At 38.8% G+C, this 14,534-nt stretch overlaps 1 protein-coding gene across 7 annotated transcripts in view; it reads left to right on the top strand.

The window, feature by feature from the left end:
- The window catches only part of igsf9ba (immunoglobulin superfamily, member 9Ba), a 62,727-nt gene that overhangs the window by 18,245 nt on the left and 29,948 nt on the right, over nt 1-14,534 (top strand). For all 7 annotated transcript variants that reach the window (XM_084418271.1, XM_084418269.1, XM_084418270.1 and 4 more), the window contains exon 3: nt 4,228-4,374. In XM_084418271.1, the coding sequence (XP_084274397.1) occupies nt 4,228-4,374 (147 nt within the window). The remainder of the gene's footprint in view (nt 1-4,227; nt 4,375-14,534) is intronic.

Below are 14,534 nucleotides of genomic sequence, written 5' to 3'. Positions count from 1 at the left end.
CATGGACATTAACATGTGGCCAGGAATCGGGTTTGGACACCGGAGAAAAACATAAAGCAAAGCCTGTGAACGCTTTATCTGCTAGACAACACTATAAATACAATATAGGTAGATCTAAAATGTGTATGAACATTGTTTTATATATTGTCATATTGCCCAGACCTAAAACTTGTAAGGCATTATAGAAATAACATTATGACTTTCTGTGAAGCTGCTTGGAAACAATCTATCTATCTAAACTTGCTTTGTAAGGAAAAAATTGGTTTGTCTAACACTAAGGAGAACACAAGGATCATCATAATGGATGCTGACAAAAAAAAACTTTACAGTTACATGGAATATCGGATGGTAAATATTTAATTGATAAGTTGTCAATATATAAATGACCAATAGGATATGATTTTACCCCAAAATTCAACATATCTCCAGCACAAAACAGTAACTCCAAATCCACGTTTCTCCTCCTGGATTCCAGTAGTTTCTGTGAATTGCAGTGATCCATTTGCTTCTCTTTCCTGTAGCATTCAGCAGTCTGTAAAACGATTGCTCTGATTTCTTGTTGAATCTATTTGTACAGTCGATTGCACTGGTCGTTCCCATTTTAGATGTTTTTGTGTGTTTTTGCTGCATTCAAGCCTAAAACCAACGCTGCTACTAAGATTTTTTGTCAGCATCTTTAAAAGAGATTGTCTTATATCAGGGAGATGAGAGGGTCTGTGTTTCTTACCACTGGAGAGAGCATAGCGGCTAACTTGGATCACATGAGGCACCTCAGCCTATCGTGTATCGGCAGTGACGTTTATTCAGTGTAGTGAAGCCTCCTCTCCATTGACATCCATTCATAAAAAACAGCCTCTGCTCTCCTTTCCTGCCTACCAGCATTAGCATTAGCCTTTACGCTTTTTTGGCTAAAGGTTGCAGGCTTGTCATTAATCCAGTCTTCAGTGTCACATGATCCTTCAGAAATTATTATAATATGCCGATTTGCTGCTCAAGAAACATTTCTTATTATTTTCAATGTTGAAAACAGTGGGTGCTTAATATTTTTGTGGAAACCATGTTATGTTATATTATTGTTTATGTTTTGTAATGCTAATACTTTTATTATTGTTAAGATAATGCTAAATGATATTTATTCAGTATAAAAAAAATGTATGAAAAGAAACACATTTCTGGTTTAGTGTTAATGAAGGGTTGCATTCATATTTGGCTACATGTGCTATGCTAAAAAACTAAAGTATAGATAAAAACCAGAGATGGTTGAAATAGCTAAAATTGCTTTAAAGGGACACTTCACCCATTTGCATTAAGCTTTGCATTGTTAGAAACCCAGTCATACTATTGAATGGTCGTGCAACACTCTCTCATTTTCCCCTGAGACGGGATAAATCCGTTATTTAAGTTTTACACTTCCTCCTACAATGACGCAAAAATCGTCATTTTGCGTCATTGTAGGAGGAAGTGTCAGAGGGGGGGATTTCTGTTGAGACTACAAGCACTCGTTCCTCATCTTTCCCAGGGGGCGGGACCCGCTCACGCTACAGACCTATTACAGATCAGTGGGTGGGACTTTACTCTCTGAAACTGAAAGCAATATCCTCCATCTTGTTTGAAGCTAAGCTAACAGGCGCTGTGGAGATAGATGTAAAGTTATGACAATAGCGGAGGAGAGTACTCAATATGATATAGACTAGAGGAAGAGGATTTCGGAAGTCTGATGCTTGAATCAGGTGTTTGTGGCTACCTTTACAAGCCGCATTATAGTGAAGAGCCGCCGAGGCAGAAGACCTGCCTGCCGCGGACGAGGAGCCCGGACTGGCTCGGGTTAGGGCGGACTGGTGGCGCCGGTGATCTCACTATGCAACTACGAACCGCTACGAACACAGTCCGTCTGTGGCAAAGATTTTCAACGATGACAATTTCTCCTGGACGAAATCTCTGAATCAGACGAGGACACGGACGTTTGTGTTGTGAACTAGTTTCCTAGTTTCGCACCGCATATGTTCTGACTGAACATCCAGGTACCATGCAATAATTCACCTTTTCGAAAGAAATACAAACGAGGAGTAATGCACTAATGAGTTCGCCAACTAACTAGACATTTTGTGTGAATGTGAAATTAATTTCAAGCTCTGGTGGTAGCTACCCTTGTTGGCAGATATGCGCTTTCTGGATTAGTGGGAGTGGCTTGCGGAGCTGTGCAATGTGGTGCATTGTGGGAGTTGTTGTCTTTCATACAAATGCGTCCTAAAGTTATTTTTTGTCTTTTCTCGGTCACAAAGGCACCAAATTCAAAATTTCTTTTACATTTCGACTACATATATGACCCACTTTAAATAAAAAACAATGTTCAAATGGGTGAAATGACCCTTTAAAGGTAGTGGCAGCAGCATTTATGTGCTCTATTTTCTATTAGGGTTCCCAAATTCCCATATGCGAACACAGATCCATTTGTGAGGATTAAAGTTGACGTATGTGGCCTGAACAACCATCAGATGAGTCTAGTATAACTATCGAAGAGTTATCTGATCAGTAGAGAGCACATGCAGTTTAAGTTGACTTTCATAGAACACTGCATTTACGCCTATAGTGGGAAAGATAATGCACTGCAGCCCTTCTAGCAAAGTAAGGCCTTTTATTTGCTGTTACATTCAGTGTGAAGATGCTCCCTAACTTCCGATCCCATCAGTGCTTTATCACTCTACACGAAAATAGCTGTGATTTTGAAGGCCTTATTTTTTTACGGCAAGACCGCAGCCTCCTCTGCCCCGTGCCGTATTGATTTTCTGCTCTGGAAACCTGCTGTCTCCTCTCTCAGGTGCAGCTGTGATCCCAGGGCTATGATATCTACTGCTCAGTACACAGCAGTATGAAGTATGAAGGCCAGCCGGAACGTAAATATGCGAGTCTGAGACACTCAGGCAATATCGGCCCAGTGAACAGTGCCCTGAACTTTCAAAAACATTAAATCCCAGCTAAAGTCCTCAAATAGGCAAATGAAAGATTGTATCTTCCTATGGGCTAGCTCTGGAATGGCTTAGTTCAGTCAGAGAGATGCTTGACTGCTTATATTTCTCTCACTTTCCGTGGCTATTTGTATTGTCAGTGTTGCTAAGCCTCTTAGTACAGAAAGTGTAACACTCAGATGTGAGCTGTGATACTTTGTTCTTTTCTATTTAAAGTACAGTACACTTTTCATTTGATAGTGTAGGAGGGGCTGAAATCAAGCGAATATCGCTTTGCTAGTAATGTTATACATTGCTCCACATGTTGGCTTGCTGCTTATAATCATTTTGTGAATCGCAAAACAGCCATTGGTGAAACCTTGAAAATACTACAAAAAATTGCTATATAATGTGACTTTAAGCTAGCTTTATAACTTTCATAGAGTTACTATTTTTTATATTCAGCTCAACGTTTTTTCTTTTTACATGCTGGAGTGATTAACTGTAATCACAATGGCAGTACTGGGCTTTATTTCAAGGAGATAACAAATAATAATCTCCACCAAACAATATTACACAGACAGCTAATTAAAACATAAATTTCCTGTTTCAGCAATGTGGGCAGAATGCATTGACAGCAGAGTAAGAATCGTTTTAAAAAAGGCAGACCTTGAAATTCATTTAGCTTGTTTGTTAACGTCAGTGCATTTGTCAAATTGTCATTAACTGGTGCCGCTGTCTATTATGTCAGGTTTTTTCAGATGCAACATACTTCATGTTATTTCAAAATGCGACACATTACAAAAGGCTTTTTCATGCAACACAAGAATGAATGTCGGTGTAACATGTTCATAAAACCATTTAACTTTGAATTGAATACAGTAGTTTATGCAAGAATGGTTTTATGAACAGTTCATCTTGCAATTCTCCTCATGCTTTAATAAATGAGGCTTTTTGTTGATGCTGCTTTGTATTTTTTAATTGAAAGTCTTTAGGACTTATTCACAACATGTCAGGGTTATTTTAGTTAAATGAAACTAGAACTAAAACCAATATATTTTTTTAATAATTAATAAAACAATTAAAATAAAAATGTTGTCAAAACTGCATTTATGACAAAGAACTGCACAGATTCAGATATCATAACAAAAATGCACACACCTTGTCCTCTGTTTCTGACGTTTGCGCCACGCCGCTGCGGATTGAAGAACACGCTAAAGTACGCTAAAGTAAGTATTGCACCAGTCTCACTCTGCTCTCCTCTGTTCTTGTGTGCTTTCAGGTAGAACCAGCCTGCATGGCAAAGCGTCTCTGCAGATCGACCAGGTGCGCTCAGAAGACCAGGGCTGGTATGAGTGCAGGGTCCTCATGCTGGAACAACAATATGACACCTTCCACAACGGCAGCTGGGTTCACCTCACAGTCAACGGTGAGACATCCATCCATCCATCCATCCATCCATCCGTCCATCCGTCCGTCCGTCCGTCCGTCCGTCCGTCCGTCTGTCTGTCTGTCTATCTATCTATCTATCTATCTATCTATCTATCTATCTATCTATCTATCTATCTATCTATCTATCTATCTATCTATCTATCTATCTAATCTGTCTATTAGAAATGAATATGAAATCTAACCACGATTAGTCCAACTCCACCCACAACGGCAGCTGGGTTCACCTCACAGTCAATGGTGAGACATCTATCTATCTATCTATCTATCTATCTATCTATCTATCTATCTATCTATCTATCTATCTATCTATCTATCTATCTATCTATCTATCTATCTATCTATCTATCTATCTATCTATCTATCTATCTATCTATCTATCTATCTATCTATCTATCTATCTATCTAATCTGTCTATTAGAAATGAATATGAAATCTAACCACGATTAGTCCAACTCCACCCACAACGGCAGCTGGGTTCACCTCACAGTCAATGGTGAGACATCTATCTATCTATCTATCTATCTATCTATCTATCTATCTATCTATCTATCTATCTATCTATCTATCTATCTATCTATCTATCTATCTATCTATCTATCTATCTATCTATCTATCTATCTATCTATCTATCTATCTATCTATCTATCTATCTATCTATCTATCTCAGTGTGCTCTCTTCCCCTCCTCCTCGGTTTGAATGGATGTCTGATTTTGGGGGTGGAGTAGGACTAATCGTGGCTTGATTTCATATTCATTTCTAATATCAGCAGTAAATGAGATCTGTGAGGAGTGGAGGAGGATGTGACTGGCTCTTGCCACTCATGACTGCCTGCTGCTGTGAGTAATACGTGTGGTAGACCCAACAAATACTGCCTTTATGCTCAAGCTGGAGAAATGAGCAATGTAATCCCTTGTGATTTCGATCTAGGTCTGTTGCCCTTGTTTTCTTTAGAAAATGTTATTGCCATCTTCCTTGTTAGAGACGACATTTTGTTCTTGTCGTACACTGGACAATAATGGGTCATGATTTGGTTTTTGGTTAGTATGTTACTGTGTCTGTCAAAGTATCACAGACCCCATGAAATCAAAATGAGAGTTTTGTGCCATTTAATCCATGTCTGTAATCTTTAAGGTCATCCATATGCTAGTTTATTCCTACAAGCTGACAACATATTTAAAATGGTCCTTTCTTCCACGTAAATGGATGAGAAATATTGATGACTCATCATGCACTATGCAGATTTTTGTCCAATCAAATTTTCTCCAGAATACATACAGTATGTCCTGCATCCAATCCCACTTGCAACAGTGAAGTAGCAAATTGTCATGGCTGTGACGTATCAAAAGCCTTCGGCTATTTACAAATAAAAGGGACTATCAGTCGATGTCCCTCCAAAACTTCCCGTTTCATTAGGAACACAGGACAAAACCGAGTGTGTTTAAAATAATGTGTTTAAAATAATAAAGGGAAGCTTACACTCAATATTATGAGCCTTTGGGTACTGACCAGCGTTCAAAAGAAACCCATCGGCCTGCTCTGAAATCTGCATGCCCTGTGTCTAATAAACAGAGTAATATTTCACCAGGCACCACCATAATTTCCATTACACTAATGGAGATGTCTTCCATGGTGCCAAACTATAGAGGAAAATTTGGGGTAGCTCAAGGCTTTAGTCATGTCATGTTCCTCTCTCTCATTCTGTTTGAACATCACATTTTGCCTGATTTATTATTTATGGGCATGGTTCAGCATTGCTGGAAATATATTATCTCCTCGCACGATGAGTGTTTGCATTTTATTAGATGATGAATTTAATACGATCCATTAAAACAATATGTAAACTATCATGATTCACAGCTCAGTAATCATTGCCTGGGGGTCAATATCCAAAAGGCCCTCGGTCGCATATTAATAGTATCACAACTCCGCTGTAGGCTTAAATCAAGTGCTGACATGGCAGATTAATTCCAATACTGGAGCCTTTTGTATTTGGCTGCACTGCATACTGATTCTTACTGTACATCATTTTACATGTATGAGCTGCAGTGGCAGAAGGTGTCATTAAAGAACCACTGTCTCTTCACGTGTTTGTGAGAAATCGTTAGGGTTTGCCGTGTTGGTGATAAGCAACTTTGTTGGCCCTTTATAGTGTGTTTATTGAATTGCATCCCCAAGTGAGATATGTGTGCGTTCAGTGGACAGCAGCAGAGAGGAAGTGATGAAAGTGTGCAGTCAATGATGTGGTCGTCTGATTGAAGTTGCACATGAGGAATTGAGTAAATTCGGTGCATTTGAACTTACATTATTGTTGGCATTTTAGTTTTGATTTGTTTTGTTTGCTAAACTTTTTCATAGACTTTGCATCCCTAACATGTTTTAACTTTGCAAGGAATTTTATACCTGACCAATAAGTCATTTCCTTTAGTACTGTTTGAAGTAAACCAAACAAGTGTATGTACAATGAAAAATAATAGTTATAAGAAGATAAGAAGTTACGAGTAGAGTAGTGCAAGCTGTTTTCACTTTTGCATAGTATGAGTACTATGGCTATGAGTACTTCCCTAGTGAAAAAAAAATGTACTAAAATGTATTTGAAATACTTATTATATTAATATAAATATTATTTACTTAATATAAATACCCTACTACAATTGTACTTTTGGTATACTAAACTGATATACTTAAAGTCTGCTAAATTGGAGCACTATAGTTATCCGTAAGTAGTGCTGAGGTCCAACTAAAGATATAATTATATTTGATTGTGCAAAAATGGAACTATTGCAAGTATACTTTAAATATCTTTCATTTAAAGACTGATATACAGTGATCATAATGTCCTTAATAATAGTGATATTAAAACACATTTTAGGCTATATATTCAGAAATGTGAATTGTGCAATAAAGAAGTAGGCCTACTCAAAATAAAGTTTCATTATAATGTAAAAGCTATATGCCAGTAAATATGTTAATGAATTTGTAGTATACTTAGTATGAAATAAATACATTTTGGTATAGGTTTTTATCACTAGGGATGTTTGCTGCAGTGATTTGTATCTCAGTTGATTATTCATTGTGAAATGAAGCAGCACCTGATATGTATTTGTCTGCTGTCAGACATTGAGGTGTCATCCACAGGAACAGTATAATTAGTGCTGTCAGCTCTCTGTAAGTGCAGGCTATTTGTATATTTAACATATGCTTGTGAGGTGAGACTCATGCATATTCCAAACCTCAAACAATGACACCAGCAAGGGTAACTGTCTGCTGCACCTCGCGTCCATGTTAAAAGTCCACAGCCGTTCGCTTGCAGAAATCACTGTGACTTATTTGGAAAGTGCACACAGTGGCCGTTTCTCCATTTCAGAGCTGCGGTGGGAGAGCGAGCGAGCGAGCGAGAGGCGCGAGCGAAGGGTGTATTATTGCATGCGGGGTGTTTGTTTGTGTATGTGTGTGTTTTTGGCCCAGGGTGAATGAGTTCAGTGTCTGCCTCATCTTTTTTCAGCCGGAGAAATGTCACCTGTGCAGCTGTGACGGGCGGCGCTAGTGCGAACATCTGTGAGGGTTTATTTCATGGCTTCCTATTTCCTCTCTGCTGCCGCATCGGCCATTCATGCCCTCCCTCGTTTGCATTCATGGTCAGTTCGCCGGTTCACTCAGTCACGTCCCCTCACACACACTCTCCTGGCTCTGCTTTCCGAAATGTCGATATCAGTGATTGCGGCGTGTAGATGGTGTGTGGTTTTTATATGTCGTCAGGGCATTTTACAATAAGGCACGTATAATAGCCTTTTGGCTAAATGTCTCATGGTTGGATTTGCAAGCAATGCAGCTTTGAATCTAGACGACATAATGCCTGCTTGAAATTCACTACATTTGCTTCGATTGCGGATGTGTGATTGACCTGTAGCCATGGCAGAGTCTTTGACTGAAATTAAAAAGATAGAGGCAGATATTGCTCCTCCCAGTAGATTTAGGCTCTTATGAGATGTAACCATTTTATGACTTTTAATAAGCATGCATTGTCATGCCTTTAAAGATGATCCTCTCAGGAGTAGTCCATTAGCTGACTTTGTTAGTTTGAGATGAAATGCTTCATGTGCATTTATTATGTGGACACTTCAAAGTTTTCACTGGGACGTAATAAGTAAATAACTCTAAAATCAAGTTTAATAATCACAAACCTTTTGCTTGCTCTCGTGGTTTGGTGGCTTTTCCATCAAAATGGTGCTTGCCTGATTTGTTGCTGACTGAACGATAACGATAGCTTGTTATAATTTGCTTTATTTATTTATGTTTTAGCATTAAGTGCTTATAGTGTAAACCAGTGGTTCTCAAACTTTTTTTGGTCGCGTCCCCCTTTAAAACTTAAAGAAAATCGCATAGTTTCACTTTGTAATGTCAATTGAATCATGTATCAGTAAGAGAGAATAATAGTTCAGAACTTAACTTTTAATTTAAATAAACAAAAACATTTAAATATTTCAGAGATGCTTTGGATGAACAATATATAAAAGTGCTTTTCTATGGCGAGCAACTTCTATGTTGCGCTTTTTCCAACGATGACAATTCAACGGTCTGAAGAAGAACGATTCAGTGTAATTGCCGTCCGATACCGCTTTATAAAGGCAGAGTGCTAACCGCTATTCACGAACTTGAACGCCGTTGCAACGGCTGTTTTTTTTTTCTTTTTTTCTGTTGATCTTGAGAACCACTGTTGTAAACTGATCTAGTTTTGTTTTGCACAGTCTAGCTAGTCTAGCGTTGTATTGCACACTATGGGCCCTATTTTAACGATCTGAAACGCAAGTATCAAACGCGAAACGCAAGTAACTTTGTGGGTGGATCTCTGGTGCTGTGGCAATTATACCGGCGGGACAAATTACTCTTTCGCCCGACGCAAATCTAAAATGGGTTGGTCTGAAGCAGCTACATTACTCATAGGTGTGGTTTGGGCGTAACGTGAAATAAACCAATCAGAGCATCATCTCATATTCCCTTTAAGAGCAGGCGTGCTTGTTCCATGGCGGATTGCTATTATAACGGCGGATTTGCCAGGCGCATGCCAGGAGCGGTTCACAGTCGGGGAGACCAACGTTCTCGCCAGGGCCGTAAAAGACAGAGAAGTGACATTGTATGGGGATGGGAGAAACCCACCCAAATAAGCTTAGGTTAAACAGGTGTTTAATCATTTTGGTAAATGTGTAAGCTAGATTTATGCCTATTTTTTCACATCTTCATGGACACAACAATGATTTCCCTCATGTGGAATATTTTTCCTTGTAATTATGTATGCTTTGCAAAAATGTGAACTGTTGCGTCTGTGTGTAGATGAGAGAAGCAAAGTGTATGCGCGTTGTGCACACGCTACATTATGGCCAAGCATGCGCCCTTAAAATAGCATCTGAACGCACCACTGAAAACGCGCCACTGACTTTAGACTAAGTTTTTCCTGGTCAGTGGCGGAATTGTTGTCTGGAACTGCAAAATAGCACCAGGGAACATTTGCGCCGGAACACGCCTCCTTTTTTCGCTGAACCGCCCCCGGGATTGCGCCAGTTCATTCCTTAATTTACCGACGTGCATCTGTGGAGGGAAAAGTCTGCTGTGCGTCGGGTGCAAAATAGGAATGATACATGTATCGTTGTACAAAGTCAGTTGCGCTGGGTGCAAGATAGGGCCCCATAATTTTTTGCGCAATTGTAACTGGTCCTACTCGTCCCGCTCTGAGCGGGATTCGAACTGGGGTCTCCGGTGTGGGAGGTGGCAGCGTTAACAAAGGCTCTAAAGACCACAGCTGCTTGAATGCCTCTTGAGGCCAGGGGAGTGAGGTTTACACATACAGCTCTTACTGGACTTCGTCCGTTACACTCACCCCCCTAAACCTCACTCCCATCCGGGTCACGGCACCAAATATAACCGGTCCTACTCGAGCGGGATTCGAGCCGGCGTCTCTGGAGTGGGAGGAGGGCGCGCTAACAAGGACGCTTAAGGCCGCAGCCGTTAGCGTTAATCGCTAGCGTGCCTCTTGATGCCAAGGGAGTGAAGTTTACACGCACAGCACTTACTGGCCTACGTCCGTTACACATTGTAGTTATGTTCTGAAAATATAGTTCTGTTTTGCACATAGCTTTGTTTAGCACAAAAGTCGTTTTGTTTTGTGCAGCCTAGTTTTTTTCCAGTTACTGTTCATCACTTATTTGTCACATTATAATTTTTTGGAAAGGACAGCATATTATAATCAATACTTACCATTCAATGTGCAATTAAGTAGTTGCATCACAGATAAACACTTATTCACACTCATCCTCTGCATAAGCTTATCTTAAAAGTTTGGGAAGAAACACTGGTGTTCATTGGTATTCCAACTGCCCATCTTGTCCAAAAGCGTCTTTGTTGGAGCAGGTGCTGTCTGGCCTCACAAGGGCAGAAAAGCCTGACAGCACTGGTTTCCTGTAGCCGGCGATATTAGCATCCACTTGTGTATGGATCCTGTGTGGACAGTGGCGGTTCTTCCTGCCAGGACGGGTGAGAGGGTGGCCGGCTGCCCGCGTGTACCCAGCAGGTGTCAGCCAGGCAGATGTACCCGCTTAGAGAACAGTAGTGGCTCTGTGGAGATGGTCAGGTCATCACACAGCCACCCTTCATCAGTGTGGCCGTCACACTTGTCTCTCTCAGAACATCCTGCCCAACCCCATAGCGGGCACAGATCATTAGCTTCTGATACTAAATGCCAATCTAAACCACTATGGTGACGCCTAGTGGTTAAAGATCTGAGCTGGTAACCTAAAGGTTGCAGGTTTGAATCCACAATTGATCAGATATCATCACTGTTCCCTTAAGCAAGGAATAATTCACCCAAAAGATGAAAGTTCGGTCACACTTTAGATTAGGGTCCAATTCTCATTATTAACAAACTATTAACTACGACTTTTGCCTCAATCAACTCCTAATTACTGCTTATTAATAGTTAGTAAGGTAGTTGTTAAGTTTAGGTATTGGGTATGATTATGAGATGTAGAATAAGGTCATGCAGAATAAGGCATTAATATGTCCTTTATAAGTACTAATAAACAGCCAATATCCTAGAAATATGAGTGCTAATAAGCAACTATTTAATACTGAGAATTGGACGCTAAACTTAAGTGTTACCGAAAGTTCTTTCATCATTTACTCTTACTCATGTTGTTTTAACCTTGATGACTTGGAACAAAAATGACTGTCTCAGTGTTTTTTGTCCATACAATGGATGTCAATGGGATCAATGGAGAACTGGTATGAATGCTGCATGCAAAAAAATAATCTACTTAATTAGCAATTTGTAAATATGATCAGTCTTCTTCTACTCTGTAAAATATGATTGTGATTTTACGTACTAACATTTTTAACAGTAAGTTTCCTTATTATATACAGTGAATACCTGTAATAGATCTAACTTTACATTTAATGTACTGTTAAATTTGACAGTTTTTAGAAGTTAAAAAGAACAAGTCGTATAATTTACAATGAAAACAAAACGTAAATTGACATTCCTAGAATTCTCTGTGTGACACTTCACATTTGGTATGTTTTCATTGAAATGGCTGTTTCTTCGTAGTTTTTTTTCTTATCAGTTATGTACATTAGGGTTTTGTTACATCAAATGTTGTTAAATTAATGTTTATTGCATTACTTTAGTGTTAGATTTGTTACAATGATGGTGTTTAGTATTTATGTGAATGACACTGCACCTTTTATACTTTCTCAGCTTGTGGAAAAGCTGCTTGTCATGAGATTTGAGTCATCATCTGACTTTCTTATCACCACCAGTTTTTGGTGGTTGTCAGTTTATTACAATGGTTCAAAACAGATATTAGTATGGAAGTAAAATAATGCCAAATGTTTCTGAAACGAAATAGCTTGTTGAATTGCACTAATTGAAAAAAATAAATGCAAAAAAATGCAAATTGTTTTTTAATGCATTGTATTTTTATGGGCTGAAATTCAACATGGTTGAATATTTAAGCTGTAAACATTTCAATTCAAAACATTTCACACATTTTCATTATTAAAAATGCAATATCATATTCACCCTTCAGATTTATAAGCATGGTTAATGCAATGCATATTATTTTCAATTAGTGCAATTCAACAAGCTTTTTTGTTTCAAAAACATTTGGCATCACTTTACTTCCATATATTAGTACTTAGGACTTAGATACCTATTAGTAATAGCTTGGTATATTACAATTTATATCAGTTAATGAAATATGATTTTTTTTGTTTGTTTGACTGTAATTTAAGTTAAATCCGTAAAACCTAGAATTTTGCCACCATATTTTTTACGGTAAAACCACAGCTGCCGTTTTTTTACCATTTACCAATTTTTTTTTAAACAATATATATGCAGGTCAGCATCAATGTGAAACGCATTATAAAGTGCAACATTTAACCTCACTGCTGGATATATACATTAGTGTCCTCAAATAAGCTGCATTACGGGTTCATTGAAGTTTTTTGGCAGGGTTCATTTACAAAAGCAAATTAGTTTAGCTTATATATAATATTACTAATATATCTCAGTATATAAAACCTGTCTTCTCGGATAATTTTATTTAGGTATTATTAATTAGTAATCAGTATTTGAAAGCTAAGCTTGTTTGTTTGCCAGAAGTTAAAGTCCGGAGTAAGAGAAAAATAAATTTGAGGTGTTGGGTGTCTAGTCAGTGAGCTCTGTCCAAACCATCTGTTCGTGCGGAAAGACCTTCAGACAAGTGCCTTTTGAAATATGTCTTCTGTTTGTCATTCGCCGTGTGAGCCCAAGATTTCCCGAAAACACACAGTGAGACAAGTCCAGAAAGTAGGGCAGGTGTGTGATGGAGTTTGCTTGTCCCTTAAAGTACCTTCAAGTGTTTATCAAAGAGATTTCCTAAGAGAGAAACAAAGATGGAAATGGTAACAAGCAAGAAAGAATATTTTGGTCAATATCAGGGATATGCAAAATGACGTAGTGTCCGAATTGACGTGGTGGGTTGCCTAAGTGACTAGTTTAAGAGACATTTCTTTAGGATGCATTCACATCAGACAAGTTCAAAAACATCTGGGGCATGTTGGAATGGAACAGAATGCTATTTACAACTCAAAAACACTATGCGATACAGTCAAAGACTATAGTGGAAGTGCTTTCAATTAAAACGCAACGTTTCTGAAAAGTTTTACTGTGAAAACTGCTTGCTATGCTGTCAGCACACTAATTAGCACTGCTGCTAAAAATATCAAAACTAAAGGAATGCAAGGAAAAATCCAGATAAACTAGTCAATGTCAATAATGGACTAGTTTTGTGCTGGATTAGTCAACCATTGTGATACATCCCTAGGGAATATATATGTATATATATTTTTAGAGATTGGATGAGCAAGATGTTTTGGGCTATAAATTCTTCTCCCTTGTGTTTAGCCTGCAACAGATTGTAGCGTGGATGAAAAAGCTCATGGTAGGCACAGATGGACAGATGTTCAGAGGCATTAATTGCTTGCTTTGTTTGTTTTTCACCAGGTGTTTGCGCTGTTGAAAGCAAAACTGCTATAGGCTAACAGTGACCCACATGCAGAGGAAGTTAGGATTTCATTGCTGAAAGTGCACAACACATAGTCCTAGAGATTGTTTATACCTGTAAGATAGGTGTGATTATGCACAATTATGCTGAAATGTTTTACACATTCACTGTGATCAGATGTGTTATGATTGGTGGCAAAACAATGATACAAGTCCATAGACTTTCACTGAAAAAGGGGCCTGAATCACATAATAGGGACTTGGGGTTGAGTGAGTAAACAAACACCTAGCAATCACTAAAGGGCCTTTTACATGAAACGTTCACTTTCACTTGTCGTGGGAGTATTTTGTGCAGTCGAGGCGGTGCTCGCGTCGTGGTCTACTTTCTTAACACTTTTAGCTACTACTGCAGGTTGCATTGAGATGTTGCATTGACGTTCTGGATGATACTGGTAGTCTCAGCCCACGGACCATTGGCTGAATGTCTAATGCATATGGCACACTTTTCTGGAAACACTTCAGGAGTTTCGAAGTCGCAATCTGATTGGTTGAATTCTACAGGATGTCCGCGAGACGTGTGTGTCATGTTCTTTATCGGTCCGCC

This window comes from Rutilus rutilus (assembly GCF_951802725.1).
Source record: "Rutilus rutilus genome assembly, chromosome: 9".
NCBI classification, from domain to species: domain Eukaryota; kingdom Metazoa; phylum Chordata; class Actinopteri; order Cypriniformes; family Leuciscidae; genus Rutilus; species Rutilus rutilus.
The sequence above is the reverse complement of the archived record's forward strand: the minus strand, read 5'-3'. Positions and strand labels throughout refer to the sequence as shown.